Genomic DNA, 19,864 nt, shown 5'->3' on the forward strand with positions numbered 1-19,864 from the left:
GTGACCTCACATACTTGAGCAAGGCTTCTGGATCTCAGACAGTTTTTTCCTTGGAAGAACATCAGAGTCAGTGCTTCCTGAGGTCCCTGAGGACACAAACAGTCTGTGCTGTTGCCGTCTGATCTCTAATCTCTCAGCACTCTGAGGTGCCCGTGCTGTCTACACGTCCAGGTTTCCTTGGCCTGGTCCTCCAGCCTCCCCGGAGGAGGGAGGGCCACCGTGACGGTGGCTGATTCCCAACAAGCACTCTAACCGGCAGCAGGTATGCCCTGAAACAAATCGCTTTTCATTTGCCCGAGAGCGCTTAATTTTACACTTGATTTTGCCAGCGTAGTTCAGGCAGGATTTCCTCAGCGTTCCCCTTCCTTGGAGCTGACGGGACCAGCAGCATTCTTTTTTTTTTTTTTTTTTTAAAGATGTTATTTATTTGAGAGAGAGAGAGAGAACAGGAGCAGGGGGAGCATCAGAGGCAGAGGGAGAAGCAGGCTCTGGGCTGAGCAGGGAGCCCGACATGGGACTCGATGGATCCACTGACCTGGGATCATGACCTGAGCCGAAGGCAGATGCTTCACTGACCTACCGACCGAGCCCCCCAGGGGCCCTCGCAGTGCCCTCAACAGGACCCTTCTGCGCCGTTGAGTTCCCTTGTCTCTTGCATTAAGGACCCCCTGTGCTTCAGTGGGAAGGCGGGTGCCTTTCCGTTCTTCGCTCTGGTGTTGATATTCTTCCGTTTTTCTTTGTCTTTTGACAGAAGAAGGTTCAAGCCTGGAGGAAATCGGCTTTAACTGGGGGGAGTACCTGGAAGAAACAGGCGCCAGCGCGGCCCCTCACACGTCCTTCAAGCATGTAGGTCTCCCCGCTTGTCTTTCTGGTCTGCGTTCAGAGGGTGGGAAGGGGCATCCGCAGGAAGATGCCGAACCTTTGGGAAGAAACGGGAAATTGAGGCAGGATTTTTTAGAAATCAAAAGGGGAGGGCAGGCAGCTGTCAGAAAGATGGGCCTTGTCCTTGCACTTGATCTCTTCCGGTAGCAGGGCTGGACCCTGCGTGGGGCTCCGTGTGCAGGAACCGTGTGCACCTTACCTTTATTCTGCACCCTGAGACACCACAGCAGACAGACAGACAGACGTGGCCCTGCAAAGGGCACACAGCCCGAGACAGGTAGGACTGATGGGAGTGAAGAGCCAGCAAACAGGGCAAATTCATGGCCTGAGTAATGTCATCTAGGAAGGGTAATTATTTTTATTTTGAGTGGATACTTTTATTTCAAAAGGACACCTATAAGTCTTAGAGCCATTTGTAGGCAGGTGATTGAAATGAGAGGAAATAACTAAATATTCAGAACACATTTGGGTCAAACCGAAAAATCATTTTCATCAGTAATATTTCTTTGAGCAATGCACAAAGTGTGCCGAGCCAAGGGCAAGGTCCAGGAAATAAAAGATGGAGGTTTTATCAGACGTTTGCTTATGTATGAGATTTTGGTAATTTATCATTAGCAAGGGAAAGACTCAATTTCCAGAACCCGAGTTCTGAGGCATTACTATTGCTTTACTGGAAATGAAAATTTAATTCTGAGAAACATTTTTTTTTTCTTTTCCACTGGGCTATCTAAGGCAAAGATTTAGCCTGAGTCTGGTGAGCAAACTGGGGCACTTTTCCAGCTGGTTCTTGCTTTTGGCCCTTTTGCCTCTCAAAATGCTGGGATGACTTGGCTAGATCCCTTGAGGGAGTTAAGGAAAGAGATACCGATCCACAATTTTTTCCTTCCTTTCTGGACCAGGAAGTCATCAACATTTCTCCATGTGGAGCCACCCTGTTCCCTTCGATCCAGTCACTTCTCCCACTTTCCTTCCAACCACAGCGTAGTTTCCTTCCCGACGCACAGTTTCCCCAGGCCTGTGCTCCAGCTTTAACGGAAAAGCCGTGTGGACCCATCGACGAGCCACATATAAATCAGGCAGCCGCTCCTTGGGGATGTCCAATGCGTGAGCTTTCCAATGTCATGGCTCACCGGTTTGCAAAGCTTCCTTTTTGGGGGACGGCTGGTACCTATTAATATACTATCACCCCTAAATAAAAAAAGAAAAAGAAATGCATTCTTAAAGGCTGTGCTATTCTCCCGGTGGCGCCTAGCCACGTGGAGTTTCTGAGCAGTTCAGAAGTGCCATCCACCTGGAGATGTGGGGTGAACGTAGAAAGCTCACCAGATTTTGTGGGCTGCCTTGGAAAAGAACAATGGAAAACAACTCCGTATTTTTTCATGTTGATTACATCTTCAAATGGCAACATTTGGGATACATAATATTTGAGTTAAATACATTACTAAAGTTAATTTCATCTGTTTTTATCTCTGATATTAACGAGGCTACTGGTAAATGTCTGCTAGGGCCCCTTCTTGTATTTCTCTTCCAGCTGCCCTAGGGCAAGAGGAATAGTGTTTTTAAGCAGCAGTAGTTCTCGTCTGATACAATGTGTCTGATGCGGTGACATTTTCCCTGTGTTTCTCCTTCCTGAAGGTTGAAATCAGTCTTCAGAGCAACTTCCAGCCGGGGATGAAGTTGGAGGTGGCCAACAAGAACAACCCGGACACGTATTGGGTGGCCACGGTCATCACCACGTGTGGGCAGCTGCTGCTTCTGCGTTACTGCGGGTATGGCGAGGACCGCCGGGCCGACTTCTGGTGTGATGTGGTGATTGCAGATCTCCACCCCGTGGGGTGGTGCACACAGAACAACAAGGCCTTGATGCCTCCGGATGGTAAGCTCCCTGCGTCTGGACGGCCGGGTAGCTCATGTCCCGAGCCCACAGCCCTTTGGAGTTGCACGTGATCATCATTCCAGATGCTCATGGAGACTCCAAAACCGATTTATTGGAATGTCTGGTGCTTTGTGAGTTTCAGTGTGAGGAGGACTCCCGAGTGGGAGGGGGGCTGAGGTGCATTTTCAGTTGTCCGCTGAGACCTCCGTGGCCTTCGGGGGACTAAGACTTTGGAGTCTAATCCTCAAATGGGTGTGGGGTAAGAGAGGAGATGCATCACGGAAACCTCGTGTTCCCCCGCCGATGGATGGTCTTGCTTTTCTTCTGCTTTAGATGCTGGGCATTTTTAAGACTTCACTTACTTATTTCAGAGAGAGGGAGAGAGAGTGTGAGCTGGAGGGAGAGGGAGAGAAGCTGAAGCAGACTCTATACCAAGCACAGAGTCTGACGTGGGGCTCGATCTCACGACGGTGAGATCAAGACCTGAGCCGGAACCAAGAGTCGGCCGCTGAGTCGGCCGCTTAACTAACTGAGCCACCCACGCACCCCGAGACTGGGCTTTGAACAGAGCCCATGGAACGGGCTTCTCTAGTAAGTTTTCATTTGTCTTCTTGTGGGGAGACTGTCAGGGTGGGAGGCGTGTAGAAAACCAGGCAGATGTAGAGAAAGGACGTTCTTCCCAAGGGAATTGTCAGAGCTTGTAGAGAGAAGGTACATTTAGTTGGCGGAAAACAGTGGTTTCCTCCAGCGACCGTACCCCTCAGGGGACATTCAGCCGTGTCTGGAAGCATTTTGGGTTACGACAGTGGGGTGCTGCTGGCCTGTGGTGGAAGGGCCAGGGCGCCACACAGGACAGTCCCCCAAACAGGCAATCATGGGGCTCGAACTGCCGGTGGCATGGACTTGGAGAAACCGAGGAGCTCGTCTGATCCTGTAAGTGAGAAAAGCCCCCTTTGCAAATATTTGAATCGAAACACCCTGTTTTCAGTGTTTGATCCCGTGGTGACGGCAGCGTTGATGCTCGAAGAGCCTGGGTGCCGAGGCTCAAGCCCGTGTCGTGTCTTCATAGTACCTGTCGGTCTAGCTTAATTTGGACCTGATAGCTTTCCTTCCACCTGACACGTAGTGTTGCTGAGTTTCCAGTTCTTTTTTTGTCCCCCATTTTGGCAGTTGCTTTTGCCCAGGACTTTGCGATTTGATCTACTTTCTGAAGTTTTGGTATATTGTTCTTCTGAATGGTGGGAATGGTCTACGGCTTTCTTCTCCCCTGTATTGTGCCTAATAGAGGGACTGCTAAGAGGTGGTCATGGACGCGTGACCCACGACCCGTGGAGCTTGAGTTGCATTTCCGTGACGTTTTTGTAGGGACCGGATGTGTTGCCTGGGCCTCGGCTGACATCAAGGCCCCTGAGTGCCCCAGAAGAACGAGGGCTGGGCCCTTGGGTCCTGCTTTGGGTCATTGCACCTGTGCTCCCCACGCGCAGGCCGTCCTCCTGCACCTTTGCCTCCTCCAGCCACGAGCTCACAGGCGGCCAAGGTCAGACCCTGTTTTTGCTGACAAAGCCCTTGGTGCCCTCGGAATTGGTCACATTTGCCACCCTGCCCCTCCCCCCCTTACTGATCCTTGAAAACAAATGAGATGATGATACATGTACCGTGAAATTCGCCCTTGAAAGTGTGCCCTTCAGTGATTTTTGGTGTAGTCACAGGCTGCACAACCGTTGTCGTTGTCTTGATGCCGGAGCATTGTCCTCCCTGCGTAAGGGAAGACCGCCACTCTGCTCTCCCATCCCCTAGGCTCTGGCCTGCTTTGTTTCTGCAGCCTCGATCATGGAAACACACGGATTCACAGGACGTGAGACCGCTTGCGTTTGGATTCTTGAACTTTGCATCGTGTCCTGGAGGCTCACCCCTATTGTTCACTGCATGGCTCAGGACGTCATGCCTTTTCCTGGCTGCGTACTATTCCGCCGGCGGTCTGCACTGCCCTGTGCTTCAGCATTCGGCCGTGGGCGGGTGCAGCCGCAGTCTCCGTTCTGTGGTTTTACCCTGAGCGGCGGGCTCTGCAGTGGGCAATTGTGCACCTGGGTGGCCCGGTGCTGACACCTGTGCTTGGTGAGGTCTGAGTAGGTGCTCATCGAGGGAGCGAATGCTCTGGAAGGAGGTTATGGTCTCTGCTTATTGTGTAGATGCCCTTGAGGAGAGGAATCCCTGAAGTGCCTTTCTTCCTGGCCTTTGCATGTCTCTGGAGCTGCGAGTGTGAGCCTTGTTTCTGCTGTCTCTGTGGAGGGAGGGGCACTCGTGGGTGGTGACCGGTCCCCGCTGTATCTCTGTGCCCCGTCCCAGGTCTGCAGGCAAACACAGCTGGCCGAGCCTGGTAGAGCTCTCTGCAATGCGTCGCAGGCCTGGCCTGCACTGTGGGTCTGTCATAAGCCACATTTTTATGTTTCTCTTATTTTTTTTTTACCTTCTTCACAGAGTTTTAAGTGGATGGAAACTTGTGAACTATAAGCACAGTGTCAGCCCATTTCTAGACCCTTTTTGTCTTGCATAACTGAGGCTTTGGACCCACGGAGCTACAGCCCCGCATTTCCCTTCCCCTGGAAGCCTCCACCGCACAGCCTGCTTCTCCGGGTTTGCGTCTGGGTTTGCGCGTCTGAGTCCTCACGTACCTGGAGTCGTGCAGTGTGTGTCCTTTGTGACCCGCTTACTTTCCCTCGGCGTTGTGTCCTCAGGGTTTGTCCGTGTGCGGCGTGTCCCGGGATTTCCCTTCTTCTCCCTTCCGGTTTTATTGAGATGGAAGGAAGCCACAGCCGTGTGTGAGTTTGCTGGACAGCTGTCCTCTCGCAGAGCGACAAAGACAAACCGAAAGAAAAAATTGTTTTCCTCGTGATGAGACCTCTCGGGATTTACTGTCTGAAAACTTCAGCTGTACCGCATGGCAGCGTTAGCTGGAGCCCTCACGCTGCGCCTTCCGTCCCTGTACGGTCGTAGCTAGACGTTTGTCCCTCTCGACTTCCGTCCTCCAGTTCTCTTACCCCCCACGGCCTCTAGGAGGCGCACATCTCATCTCCAGTAGTATGAGGGTTACCGGTTCTTTGTTTTTGTTTTTCTTTTGAGTCCATGCAGAAGTAAGGTGCTACAGTGTTTGTCTCTGTCTGTCTGGCTTGTTTCACTTAATGTTATGCCTCAGGGGCTGTCCGTGTTGTGGCAGACGGTAAGATTTCCTCGTTTTCTTGTGGCTGAAGAATATTCCGTCATATGTACATTCAGTGAACATTTTGGTTGTTCCCGGGTCTTGGGTGCTGTAACTTACGCCGCTGTGAACCCGGGCGTGCAGAAAACCCTGCGACAGAGAGTCTTGGTTTCCCCTGGGGAGATACCCAGTCACAGAACTGCTGGATCGTAAGGTAGTTCTAGTTGTACGTTTTCGAGGAACGTCTGTACTGTTTTCCAGAGAGGCTGTACCGATGGGCACACCCACCAGCAGAGCGTGGGCTCCCCGTCGTCCACATCCTCGCCAGCGTGTTGTCCCTTGTCTGTCTGAGGACAGCCATTCCGTAGGGGTGAGGTGAGACCTGCGGCGGGTTTTGATTTGCAGTTTCCCTGATGATCAGTGATGTGGAGAAGTACCCGTGTGTGCTCTTCGGAAAAGTGTCTGTTGGGAGCTGCTTCTCAGTTTTTCTTTCTCTCTTTATTGAAGTATCGTTGACACACGTTACGTTAGTCTCAGGTACACAGCCCAGTGATTCAGCGTCCCTGCGTCCTGTGCTGTCCCCACAGGAGTGGATGCTCCCACCCGAGCCCTCCCACGGCGGTACAGCGTCAGCCGCATTCCCACGCGGTACCTTCCATCCCCGCGATTTATTCATTCCATAACTGGGATCCGGAGTCTCTCACTCGCCTTCACCAAATACATGAAGGGAAATGGGTGAAGCTTCTGCCCATTTTTTAAAAATAAAGACTTTATTTATTTGAGAGAAAGAGAGGAAGAGAGAGAGTGCGAGCATGAGTGGAGGGGAGGGGCAGAGGCAGAGGGAGAAGCAGACCCCCGCTGACCAGGGAGCCCGGGACTCCCAGATCGTGACCCAAGCTGAAGGCAGACTCTTCACTGACGGAGCCACCCCACCCAGGCACCCCTTCTGCCCGTTTTTAAATTGGACTTTTTTAAGCTGTTGAGTTGTATGAGTTAATATTTTGGATATTAACTCCTTATCAGATCTGTGGTTGCAAATATTTTTTCCTGTTCTATAGGTTGTCTTTTCATTTTGTCAATGGTTTCCTTTGCTGTGCAGAAGCCTTTTCAGCTTGTTGTCATCCCGCTTATTTATTTTTTATTTTATCGCTTGTGCTTTAAGTCTCATATCCCAAAAAATCACCCCCAAGACTGATGGCTAGGACCCTTTTTCCTGTGTTTTCTCCTAGGCATTTTATGGTTTCTGGTCTTACGTTGAAGTCTTTAGTTCATCTCGTGTTAATTTTTGTGGGTTTTGCAGATACCTGTTCCTTCTTTTTTAAGACTGAGTAATACTCTGTTTGCTTTGAATGAAAACAGCCATGGAGGTGAGAAGATACAATGTAACATATGGTTATTTAATTTCCCTGCTCTGTCCTCTCAGGAAGTAAACCTGTCTGGATGGATGGTTTGTGCTGATGGAATATTGGGAGTATATCTTTGCTACTCAGAGAACGAGAGATCTTCCCACTTGCCCAGCTCCAAACACGACTGATGGCCACACAGCCATGTCCATGCCCACCTCGGGCGGGTTCTCGGGCTGCCTCCCTGCCTTCTTGTTGTCCGTGCTTATCTCATTCATGAGTCACTCTCCAAGTTTGACACGTTAGCAGCTAAATGCCCTTGGAAGGGGTGCACAGTGGTTTCCCTTATAATAGATTCTCTAGTGAATTGTTTTAGAGGCAAGTCCCCGAGTGCTGAATTTTAACACTCTCGGGGCTAATGGGTTCCTTTGGTAGAAATCCATGCTGTTGCTCGAGAGAGAGGGCATAGTTTATTAATCAATTCTTCTTTCTCGCTCGGATGAAAAATGTGGCAGCAGTCACAGTTCCAGAAGCAACATCAAATTTGTATCCTACTGACTTTGCGCTATTAGGCAAGACAGAGACACACTTAAAATGACAAATTCCCCATGAAAAACAGGAACACCCTGTAAAGGGGGGAAGCATTAACGTGATGGAAAGATTTGAGGCCCGCTCCAACAATAACAAGTTATGCTAATTTGAGAATTTCTTTATTGCCCGTTTTAAAGAACTTGAAAAAAATTTAGTAGGTAATCAATATGACTTGGAAATCTTTAGTGCAGAGAACAAAGTCAGGAAATAGCAGGTTCGCGGGGGCAAAAGGTTTTATTGATCGCTGTAGTACAGGATAATTATTGCTTTGTAGCCAGAGGCACCGGTGGTTCCGCAGGGAATCGGGGAATCTATTTTTGAACAAGGGTTCTTGTTTGTGTGGTTTTCTGTCTTAGAGAGCTAATATCCTTGGAAATTCTGCATCTGTACCCGGTCAGTCTTTGTCGTGATTAAACTTGAAAGGCATCACAGGATATTAACACAAGGTGAAGTCCACGACACATAATGCTTTTGTTTGGGATTCTCCATGGTGGTGGACTTTCTTACTGATCTCAGGGAGCAGGGGGTTGTTGTAAAAGGAGAAACATCGCGGCTGGAGCCAGAGATCTGGTTCTTATCTTGCCCCTGCCATTAACCTTGCTGGCAAGGTGGGTTTCCTCTCCATTTTCTCATCTTTGAAATGAGCTTATCTAACGTCCAAAGAGCTTTCCAGTCCGACGTGCCTGGGTTTAGGGTCCTTGCAAAGGAAAGGCGGAGCAAGGGGTGCTAGTTTCCTCACGTATATATGAAGTGTGGAGTTGGTTTCGGAACTAGGATCCGTGGCAGCCCAGCCCAGGAGTCTGTACGAAGCACAGAAGTTTCCGTGTTACTCTTGGGGTGATCAGGTTTCAGTGCATCGGGGGACACACGAGGCTGGGAAGTTATTGGGAGTGCCTGGGGTCCGTCGTCACCTGCAGCTGATAGAATTTCCCTCGATAAAGCATCTCAACAGTCATTGACTCTGGTTCCCCGTTGGAGCCCAGAGAACCGGGAGTCGTCCTTCCCGGAGCCAGAGTCAGCGGAAGCGTGGCCGCGGCAGTCAGTGAGAGCATGACAGCTTCAAAGCACGGGGCAGCGGGGCCAGGGGCTGAGGGGGGATCTTGCCCACGAGCGGGAGGAAGCAGAGGGCCCCCCCTCCTGCGGGGACCGGGATCGTAGCACCCAAGACCTCGGAGGACATTTTGGGATCGTCCCAAGTAGTCTTAAGCATCTTTTGGAGCCACTGCACGAGGACAGTCATTTTACAACCCGAGATGATAGCTTTACCAACCACGTAGCATCCTTCGCCATCCCGTATTTTCTTGCCTTGCTGTTTGCGATGGATTTAACGTTTGACTTAATGCGGGCCGTCATTCTTCCGCGCAGTGTTACGCGGGAGGAAACAGCCCCGTAGCGGCTCTGCCAATTTCATTAAGGGGTGATTCCGATCAGCCGGCGAGAACTCTGTTAGGACGTGTTCAGACAGACCTGGGCGGACTGGCCGATGGGCCGTCCAAAGAGCCCTGTTCTGCTCATGAGCTCATCGGCGCTAATCTTTCATATTAAAAGTATTAAGAAACGTACTACATTAAAGCATCGGTAAGTGCAGTAGGGGATTAGAGTTCTTATTAGGGGAGCTAGAGGTAAAACGCTTTGGCATAGTAAATCAATAAGGCTTGATTTATTCATAAGCACATGCAAAGCCCGCAAAGGGCAACTGCCAAATAATTATTGTTTATGGTGATAATGTACGGAAATCATTTAATCCGGTGACTGTTTCTCTGTTATTTACTGAGAACAAGCATTGCTGCCTCTCAGTGTCTGGGGCCGGAGAGTCTGGAACTCTTGCTGGTGCCTGCTGTGTCCCCGACAGGGGATGCTCCTATAGAACCGCAGGGAAGTCTGTGCGATCATGCCCGTCCAAATAAAACCCCTCACCCTATAAATGGAGAAATACTTATATGCTCTTCTGACTGTCGCAGTAAAAAGTGTTGAAATTACGGTGCCTTAGGAATCACGCCACTAATTTTTATTTTCACCATTATTAAAATTTCTGTAATTTGAATTGCAAACTCTGTAGTCTTGCCAGAATGACTCTGTTTACCATCCAAAGTTGAATCGAAATTACCGGGAGTTAGTTAATATATAACTTATTTGAATAAAGGGATGTTTATTCATGAAGTGTTAGAAGCAAGTGTGAACAGGGCCTTATGTTATGCGGGTGGGTGCTTCCAGGTTCTGGAGCCTGGTCTCGGGACTGTTCTGGGGGATTTTGTTTTTACCGTAGTTGATTATAAATTAAGAGCTGGGGGCAGGTGACACACAGGACTGGGAAGTCATGGGACAGACAGACCTTCTAGTTGTTTAACTGCGGACTCTAGGAGGTTGAAGTTGATGGTGGTGTATTTATTGCTTAGTTTATTATGTAAGTGATATTTTAGCAATAGGGATGGAACTGACGCAGTCCCATTGTTTGCATCGCTGTCCCAAGTGTCGTGGAGCTCCTGCCCGTCCAGGTGGTCATCTGCTTGCTCTCCAGGTCATCTTCTGTCCCCTGTGTGTTGGTTCTTGTTTGCTTGGGTCCTGGTGGTATCGGAGTGTCGGGCGTGGACCAGGACAGCCCCACGTGTCCTATGCCTTCTCCGAGCACGTCACCTCATGTCGAAGCTCCAGCTCACAACACGCTGGTCTGCGCGATTGCCGAGTTTTCCTTCTGCTCAGAAACGTCCTGAATGTAAGAATCCAGAGAGCGCTGAATGAGATTTATAAGAGGGCTCTGAACTGAATGGGCTCGCTGTAGACGCCTACGAAACTGTATGTGTGTTTTTGTTTGTCTGTTTGTTTTGCTTTGTTTTTAGCCTATGGAAGGAAAAACGAAACAAAGTCCAAAAAAATTAAAAATAGAAAAGATAAGGCAGATGAAATGGTCCTCATTTAAATCAAAAACCTTGTACAGGCCTTGGTGAACAACGACTTGTTTATGAGAAAAACTTCGATCTCTTCTCCTCTAATCCCGGCTTGGTGTTTGTACGTGTTTTCTGAAACTCACTATATCCCATATGTCCCCTGAGTCAGTGTCTCGCCCAGTGAATGAGTTCATTGTGAATTTTGTCCTGTTGGCATCACGGCTCCTCAGTTAGAAATGGTTTCACCCACACGGTATTTTTTACTGTGTCCCTGCTGTGTACCAGCTAACTGAATTTAACCCTCTCCTGAGAAGACCCTTGGCAACTGGCTGGTAGCATTCTTATTTTACTTTTGAAAAATGTGGCTTGGCAAGGGTGAATCTGTCCCCAGGCCCGACAGCTTGAAGTAGATTCGAAGGTAAGGGCGCTTCCCTCCCCACCTTCTGAAATCAATGCGTTGAACATAGCAGGGGTCAGTAAATATTTGTTTATTGATCCAGATGTGTCAATAAGACTTTCGAATCTTTATACTTGAAATATTGGAAACGTATGACCAAGGAAAGTTGCAGAATTGGCTTCTTGGGGTTTTTAAGAAGAGGGTAGAATGCTCCTTGTCCAGAATGTTTTCCATCTCGTCATTTTTGGAGGCAAATAAATGGAAGAGATTCGGTCTGGAGCTCCCTTGCCAAGTGGTAATCATGAGATTATGTAAAGTTATGTAAATTCTATCAGATGCTATTTGGGTGTTTCTGCGCTCCGTGAAAACTGTAAGCGCAAAGCGGCGTGTAAGATTTTCCCTTTTAGTGTTTGTCATAAATGCGTTTCTTTCCTTTCTCCTTCTGCTTAATCCGGCAGCATCTCCTGGGGGTCAGGCCCTGTCTGATTCCTTGCCAGAGGCGGGTTAGTTCTGTGGGTCTCCGTGGCCTCCCGTGGGTCACTCTTGGTCCTTCATCTCCCCACCAGGGCGTGTCTTCTTTGTCCCTCTTCCCCCATTGAGGGTCCCAGCCCCAGTTGGCTCCTGATGGGCCCTGATAGTGCTGGCCTCCCACGCCACTCCAGTCTCTACCCTGGGGAACCCGCGAATCCCCTTGGGACCCTGGTGCAGCTCCTCTAAGAAGCTTCTGGGCACCTTGGAGCAGATGGGGCTTTTGTAGGACAGCAGGCCCTCCTCGGATCTCTGATGGTTCCTGGCCTGATCTGCCTGTGTTTTCCTGCCCAGAGCCAGGGGCCCCAACACCGTCTGTCCCCCTCCATCATGCCTCTCACTGTCCTCTAGCCCATTGCACTGGTGAGCTGCTCTCACCCCTTCTCCTGCCCTGGGCTCCTGAGCAAGACTGTGCTTGTTAAGTCCCCCCTCCCACCCCCCCATTAAGGCTCACGTTTCCAAGGTCATGCCTCTGTAGCAGGACCATGCACTCTGTTCCAGGACCATGCCTTCTGCATTTATCCGAGAGGTAGACACCCCTCCCCCCCAACCCACCACCAGACACACACAGCTGTGTGGGGCTCTGAGAGTGCCTGCCCCCCCGGTTGCTGACCCGCCGTGTGGCTCATGCAGCCCTCTGGATGCCGGGTTCCATGACGTGTTGAAGAAGTAGGTGATGTGACTTGACCATGGCTTTAGCTTCCTTGAGGGCGTGCATCTTCGTTTTATAGCCTGCCTTCTGCTCTGAGAAGGGCCACATGTGAACGTGACGTTAGCACAGCAGGGGTCTTTGATGGTCACATCATACTTCCAGGACGAGAGGGGCGCTGGCCTGGGTTCTGCCTTCTAGAAACTCAGCGACTCACCAGACCTTCTTAGCCCCCCAGGGGTCTTGTACTCAGCGTGGGCGCAGAGAACTCCTAATTCTGAGCATTTTCTCTGTGACAAACACTGGTTGGGCACAAGGGAAATGAATCTGCGTATCTCTTCTGCCCGTGGAGGCAAGGCCTGTGTCTGATGGCTGAGGATTGGGGTTGTGGTATTGCCCTGAAGAAGTGATGCTGGTGTTAATAATGCTACATGTTACCGAAGATCAACCTTGCGAGGAGCATAGACGGAGACTTTCTGCTTATGAAGTTTCCTTCTTGAGTAGTTCTGAGTGTCTTCCTTTTTTTGGTCGTTGTTGCTTTCTTGGTGTCCCAGGGTGTGGTTCCAGAGACAGTCAGTAAGTGGTGCAGAATTCGTAACACGCTTTTAAGTCGGCTGAGGGATAGTAAACAATACCAATATTTAAGTTTGCTTGTGAAATTAAAATATTTTACAGTATAAATTCATGCTCATCTCACACCCGTGTGTTTAGCTCTAGACACATACATTGATTGTTTACATCAACAGCTGGAAGGACGTTGGATGCTAGAATGCTGGGTAGTTTTTATGAACACATTTAATGAAGGTTATGTTTATAAAAAGTAGATAAAATGCTAAATTTTAATTAAATATTTTAGATAAACATTTTGATACTAATTATAACTTGTAATTTTCCTATTAATTTCAGTAGGTGATTTGCAATATTTACAGGGAGAATAGCTTTTTTTGAAAGCCTACAACAAGGTAACTTGAAGGACACCTGAGTGACTCGGTTAAGCATTTGCCTTTGGCTCACGTCATGATCCCAGGGTGGTGGGATCGAGTCCCGTCTCGGGCTCTCTGCTCAGCAGGGAGTCTGTTTCCCCCTCTCCCTCATTCCCTGCTCCCTCGCTTGCATACTCTCTCTCTTTTTCTCTTTCAATAAATAAATACGATCTTTTAAAAAAAACTTGCAATTTTGATTTCTGTATTTTTGATTTACCTTGTTTTGATTGAGAATATTAAAATTGTATAGACTGGATATAATTATATTTTATTTTTTATTCCCTTAGTGGATTTCTGTGAATAGCATGCAAGTTATGTGAAAAATCTTGATTTTTTTTTTTAACTAGATAGTTAATGCTTTTTTTCTGAGAAGAGGACAAGGAAAATAACTTTTATGGAGTAAATATGTAATGATTTATGAACTATGGAAATCTCTAATTTATTACTCACCCAAACATTGCTAGCCCATCAACAGTCAGACACACCATCATAATTAAATTTATTAATCTTTGGCATTTTGCCTACTTACACTCGTATATAAACCATAGCTTTTTACATACTTCCTGATTCTGTTCTGATGAAGATACGCTTGTCAGCAGAGGAGGATGGGACAGCCTTTATCTCGCAGCGTGTTTGATTAATAACTTGAGAACATTCCCACAGATGTGGCAGGTGGCCCCACATTTGTGCTCCTGCTGGGTTCTTTCCGGTCCGGGGTAGCGGGGTAGTGGCCCTGAGTCAAGGCTTCCACACCGGGTCTCTCACGGCCCCCATGACCTGGAACTCTCGGCCCGGCTTGCATCTCAGGACTCAGTTTCCAGAACCGCACGTTCTGTTTGTCTCCGGAAACCCATCTGCCTGAGAAGACACCAATAGGTGTCTTTGTCCTGCTGCCCCAGCCAGCGTGCCTTCTGCTTTAGAGAAGAACGTCATCTTTTGCCTCGTTTTTGGGACACCGAACTCAAAATATCCGTGTTTTAAGTGAAGCCTTCTTTACTCGAGATATCACATTATGGGTTGATGCTTTTAAGCTTAATCGTCAAACTCTGTGACGTTACTTAAGTTTTGATCGGGACCAAAAAGAATTTTAGTACTTAGAGCCTAAAGACTTTTTTTTTTAGCTTATGGTTGGAGGAATTTTTTTTAAAAAAATATTTTATTATTTATTTGACAGAGAGAAATCACAACAAGGCAGAGAGGCAGGCAGAGAGAGAGGAGGAAGCAGGCTCCCTGCGGAGCAGAGAGCCCGATGCGGGGCTCGATCCCAGGACCCTGGGATCATGACCTGAGCCGAAGGCAGAGGCTTTAACCCACTGAGCCACCCAGGCACCTCATGGTTGGAGGAATTTTAAAAAGTTTTAAATTCCATATTACATTTTCTTGTTGCAGGGAAGTATGGTAGGACGAGCAGAAAAACAGTTGGGAATGAAAAGCTAGTACGTGCCGTGGGAGTTGGAGGGATGTAGGATGCGTCTGACCTCTGGAGGAAGGGAGCACCACACAGATGGTTAAGGTAGTGCTCATTCAGGTGCATTTCAGAGTGCATGGCGGAGGGGCCCGATCATCCTCCCGATGTAGTTACGTGAGCGATGTGGCAGTTTTTTTCCAGATGTCATATGTGCGCTCATGGGAAATGACATCTTTGCAACCATTTAAATGAATGAAAGATTTTAGAATGCCCAGTCGAAAATACATGACTGGCGAGTGTAGATTTTCAGAATCATTTGGAGGGGGGATGTGAGCAGTAAAGCATAACACTCGTGTCAGATAAAAGGCCACTTTGAAGAGCAGAGTTGTCCCTCCTGCTCTCCTGGGCAGATATGTGGGGTTTATAATCGGGAAGGTGTGCGTATTCTGAACGTCCTTACATGCCCACCTCAGACTCGTGATTTAGGTGTTGAGAAGTGTTTCAGGGCTTTGAAAGGAATTCTCATAGCTGGCCTTTCACAGAACTTACATTCTAGTCATGGATTCCTTGCAAGTCTTGCTCCAGGGTTCTTTGCTGATGGGAACACTAGAGCTGGTGGAGAGAGGACCTTGGGTTGAAGGGGGCGAGCCCTCTCAGTGCTGCTACTGTTGCTGTAGGAATGGAAACAATTCTACGGCAATCTATCAAGGATTATTTATTGAGGTTCTACTATCTGCCCAGTGGCTTTTTTTTTAAAGATTTTTAAAAAATGTATTTATTTGACAGAGATCACAGGCAGGCAGGCAGAGAGAGAGAGAGAGAGAGAGAGGAGGAAGCAGGCCCCCACTTTGCCGGGAGCCCGATGCAGGACTCGATCCCAGGACCTTGAGATCATGACCTGAGCCAAAGGCAGAGGCTTTAACCCACTGAGCCACCCAGGCGCCCCAACGCCCAGTGGCTTTTTTGGTGGGAATATATGATATGGTTAGTATTCAGCATTATACATGAATCTCATTTGTAATATAGTCAACTTTTGGCCAATGGAATGTACTCAGATGATGGGCTTACTTTTGGAAACAAATTTTTTTTTTAAAGATTTTATTTATTTGGCAGACAGAGATCACAAGTAGGCAGAGGGGGGCGGGGGAAGCAGGCCCCCGCTTTGCAGGGAGCCCGATGCGGGAATTGATCCCAAGACCCTGAGATCATGACCTGAGCCGAAGGCAGCAGCTTAACCCACTGAGCCACCCAGGCATCCTGGAAATGAATTAAAAAAAAATTTAATTTGAGAGAGAGTGCGAATGAGCGCGCACAAGCGAGTGTGAGTGGGAGGAGGGGCAGAGGGGGAGAATCTTCAATCAGATGCCCTGCTTGAATGTGGAGCTGGGATGCGGGGCTTGATCTCACGACCCATGAGATCATGACCTGAGCTGAAACCGTGAGTCAGACATTCAACCGACTGAGCCCCCCAGACACCCCCGGAAATGGATGTTTTTACCTGACAGCTGCTAGTGTACGTATTTCTTCATTGGTACTTTCTGCTCTGGCCGTTGATTCTTCAAGGTCTCACTCTTGCTTTGCTGAGATTCTTTGGAAGGTAATTCTGATCTCTGGAAACTTGGGTAGGATCTTTCTTCTTGTCTAGTGGGAACTTTTCCGAGACAGCCCTTTTTTTCCCCCCGACATTTTCAACATTTATCTTTCTTACGCTAAGCATTTGTAAAGGTTTGGCTTTAAATGGGTGCCCTGTAGTGGAAATTTACAAGAGCTGCAGGTTGACCTGATGGGTAACAGAAGTCTGACCCCTGACATCTGCGGTGGTCTGCCAGAGGCTGAAGGCAGAGGTCTCTCTGCACCGTGACCTGCTGGTATTTCAGTGAAATCAGTGAGTGTGTTTGGAGCTGCCTCCTGTGCCGGGAAGAGTAGTCTTCTGGCTGGTGGCTCGGCTCCGCCTCTTGCTGGTCCCTGGTCTTAACCTTGGAATAAAGTCACTTAACCTGTGTGTACCCTACTCTGCACCTGCAGAATGGGTGATTAACACCTGACTTTTTCCCACTCGCTGCTGGTGTCAGCCCCAAGGTCGAGGGCAGATAACAGAAGCTCTGGAACCCGACGGTAAGGTGGGAAGGAAGCTCAGCCTCACTTTGTTCCTTCTTTTCCTTTGCTTAAATGCAAGAGGCTCTGACGGTCCCCCTTCCTAGGGGGGACAGAGGGGGGAGTCCTGTGAGGAAGCTCTTGGATCTTGTAGGTGCAGAGACGGCTCACGGGGCTGCGAGCGCCTACCCAGCTGCTCAGGGCCCTGGATGCTGACGAGGAATTGCTTTTTTCCCACCATTTCAGGGAATTTTGGTCATACCTTTGTTCAAAGTTATTTTTGCCTGGCATTGTAATTATTTGTGGATACACAGTCTCATCCATTTGATAACAGAAGCGAGGCCTTCTGAACATTTTGTAATCAGAAGAAGTGTGTCTTTTGGATCCTAATTAAAAATATGAACCTCGGACAAGTTCCCTCATTCCTAAACTTTGTGCCATTCAGTATTCCCATGCAGGGTAATGATAGCTGCCTTCTAGGATCATTTGTGATTGAGTGGGATTTGTATGAGCTCAGAGCTATGCTAAGACTATAGGAGGGAATCTAGAAATGTCTTTTTTCTTCATCTTCTGGCTAAGGATGGTATTTTTTTCACTTTTAAGTTTTATTTATGGATTGATGATTTTAAAGAGTTTACTTTTTAGAGCAGTTGTAGGTTCATGGTAGAATTGAAGGTACAGAGATTTCTCGTATATGTTCTGTCCCCACACGTGCACAGCCTCACCCACTCTCCGCCCCCCACCAAGGGGTCCCTTTCTTTCAGCCGGCGAACCTACGCAGACGCCCCAGCATGACCACATGCGTAGTTGACATTTGGAGGTGCACAGCCGTGGGTTTGGGCAGGTGCACGGTGACATTACAGTGTCACACAGAGTAGCTGCACTGCCCTAAAAATCCCCTGTGCTTCCTCTGTCCTTCCCTCCTCCCCTTCCCTCCCCAGCCCAGCCCAGCCCAGCCCAGCACTGATCTGTTTGCTCTCTCCATGGTTTTCCTGTTCCACACCATCCCAACACCCTTTAAAACATTTTTTTGAATATTTTATTATTTATCCTAGAGAGAGAGACACAGCGAGAGAGGGAATACAAGCAGGGGGAGTGAGAGAAGGAGAAGCAGGTTCCCCACTGAGCAGGGAGCCTGATGGGGGCTCGATGCGGGCTCGATCTCAGGACCCTGGGATCATGACCTGAGCCGAAGGCAGATGCTTAACACCTGAGCCACCCAGGCGCCCCATCCCTTTTATTTTTTTAAAAACCTCACACGCAGGTAAAGCTCGTTGTTTGTTCAGAGCAAAGGTTCCGCCCTAATTGAAACAAAATAACGGCAGCCACCAGCACAAACTGATTGGGAGCGGTGGGTGCATGTTATTTACTAAGGAGCCTTTTAAACCTTACTGCGCTCGTGCCCACCGGTCCCGCTCTGCGGCGTGGAAGCCTGGCGCGTCCTGGAAGCAGTGGTTCGAAGCAGGGAGGAGAGCCGCTGGTCATACACGCTTGTGTTGCAGATAAGTGATGCCCGACAGTCCGATCGCAAGGGAGGAGGGAGGAGATCCACGGGGAGCGGGCATCTCACCCACGAGGTAGCAAGGGCTGTCTAATGCCATTTCCCGTGGAGCAAGCCGCCCGTCCGGAGGTTCTGGAGACGGGGGGTCGTCATACAGCGACGTGTCAGCTCTCCTTCGGGAAAGCCGAGTAACTGATTTGTAGGATGCTCAGTGCTCGGGCAGGTCTTACACTTATTTTGTATCTAGTAAGCAGGTGGCAACAGAGGGATGCGGTGTGGGGGAAATAAAGAGTAGAGTGCAGCTTCTCTCTGACGGACAGGTGCTCTCTGAGTCGAATGTGTCATTATTGTAAGGAGCTTAGACCTCTTCTACGAGTGCCGCGCCCCCCCGTGTAAAACAGCCCTTAGTCTCTCTCCCTGAAACACGGGCAGCCCTAAGATGGCACAGCCTCGGGGCATCGACCTGGTGCACACGTGATCCCTTCTAATGAGTTTTGTGTTTTGAGATGTTGGGAGGTGAGCTGTGTTGTTGGTGGCTGACAGAGTCGCCTGGGGAAGGAGTGAGGGCCGTGCTCAGACGGAGCGTGGGCTGGGGACGCGTGGCGGGGGCAGCTGTCACGATCGAGAATCAGGCTGACCCGCAGTGCGGCTGGGTGAGTCCCGAGGTGGGGCGGGCTTGTGACGGTTCAGCTCTCTTGAGACCGGGTGGACAGAGACTCAGATGGGAAGTCCCGGGCACGGGTCCCGGCCTGGGGCCTGGGACTGGCCAGAGCAAAGCAAGACTCTGGGCAGTAGCATGGGCCCCGTGGAAGACAGATCTAGAACCTACAGCAAGATTGGACACCGGACTGGGAAACGTAGCAGGAAAGGTTAGGGCTGGCCTGACCCACCGACAAGGTAGACCCACTGAGGCAGGAGGAGGGAGCCATAAGTGATGCTTCTGGGGCCCGGAATGGGTGACTTGAGTGAAGGGAGCTTGGATGGGGCTGTGTGTGTGTCCTAGGAGTCAGGGCTGGGCTCGTGGGCCCTGGGCTGAGTGGTACGTTTCCTTTCGGGGTATACCCATGAGAGGGCTTCTGAGCCTTCTTCCTCTTTGAGAAGTGCTTCCCCAGAGAGGCATCCTAGAAGCTGGGTGACTTCTGCTTTGACAGCAGCTGGTCTTTGAAACACCGTGTCTTAGATGGGTGATGAGCAGGGTGGTCGTCCGGTGATGCCGTCTGAGGCTCTGGAGAAAGCAGAGGTGCATACAAAGGGCAGACCTGAAGCCAGCGAGCACCAGATGGCGTCCCGTGGCCCTCGCCTATCATCGGTTCTGCCTGATGTGTGTCCTGGGTGGTGGTCCTGGAACCACACCAGAGCCGGGCGGTGGGGATCGGACCCTGGGGACGGTGCGGAGGACTTCATCACACGTCCAGAAGCTGGGCAGCTACAGCATTTATGGATGGAGTGGCACTTTGTGTTGGTTATTTTCACCTTGACCTCTCCGAGTTTAGGAAGAGTCTCTCTGCTGTTCCAGTTTCAAGTAGGGGCT

General features: G+C 49.5%; 1 protein-coding gene across 10 annotated transcripts in view; it reads left to right on the forward strand.

Annotated features, from left to right (window-relative positions):
• SFMBT2 (Scm like with four mbt domains 2) overlaps positions 1–19,864 on the forward strand; it is a 233,291-nt gene that overhangs the window by 28,865 nt on the left and 184,562 nt on the right. For 8 of the 10 annotated variants that reach the window (XM_046012380.1, XM_046012377.1, XM_046012379.1 and 5 more), the window contains 2 exons: positions 752–846; positions 2,518–2,758. In XM_046012380.1, the coding sequence (XP_045868336.1) occupies positions 752–846; positions 2,518–2,758 (336 nt within the window). Of the gene's footprint in view, positions 1–751; positions 847–2,517; positions 2,759–19,864 lie in introns of those variants that run through there. The other 2 variants (XM_046012384.1, XM_046012385.1) reach the window with 2 other exon arrangements.

The sequence above is a fragment of the Meles meles genome, chromosome 7 (genome assembly GCF_922984935.1).
Source record: "Meles meles chromosome 7, mMelMel3.1 paternal haplotype, whole genome shotgun sequence".
In the NCBI taxonomy this organism is placed as follows: domain Eukaryota; kingdom Metazoa; phylum Chordata; class Mammalia; order Carnivora; family Mustelidae; genus Meles; species Meles meles.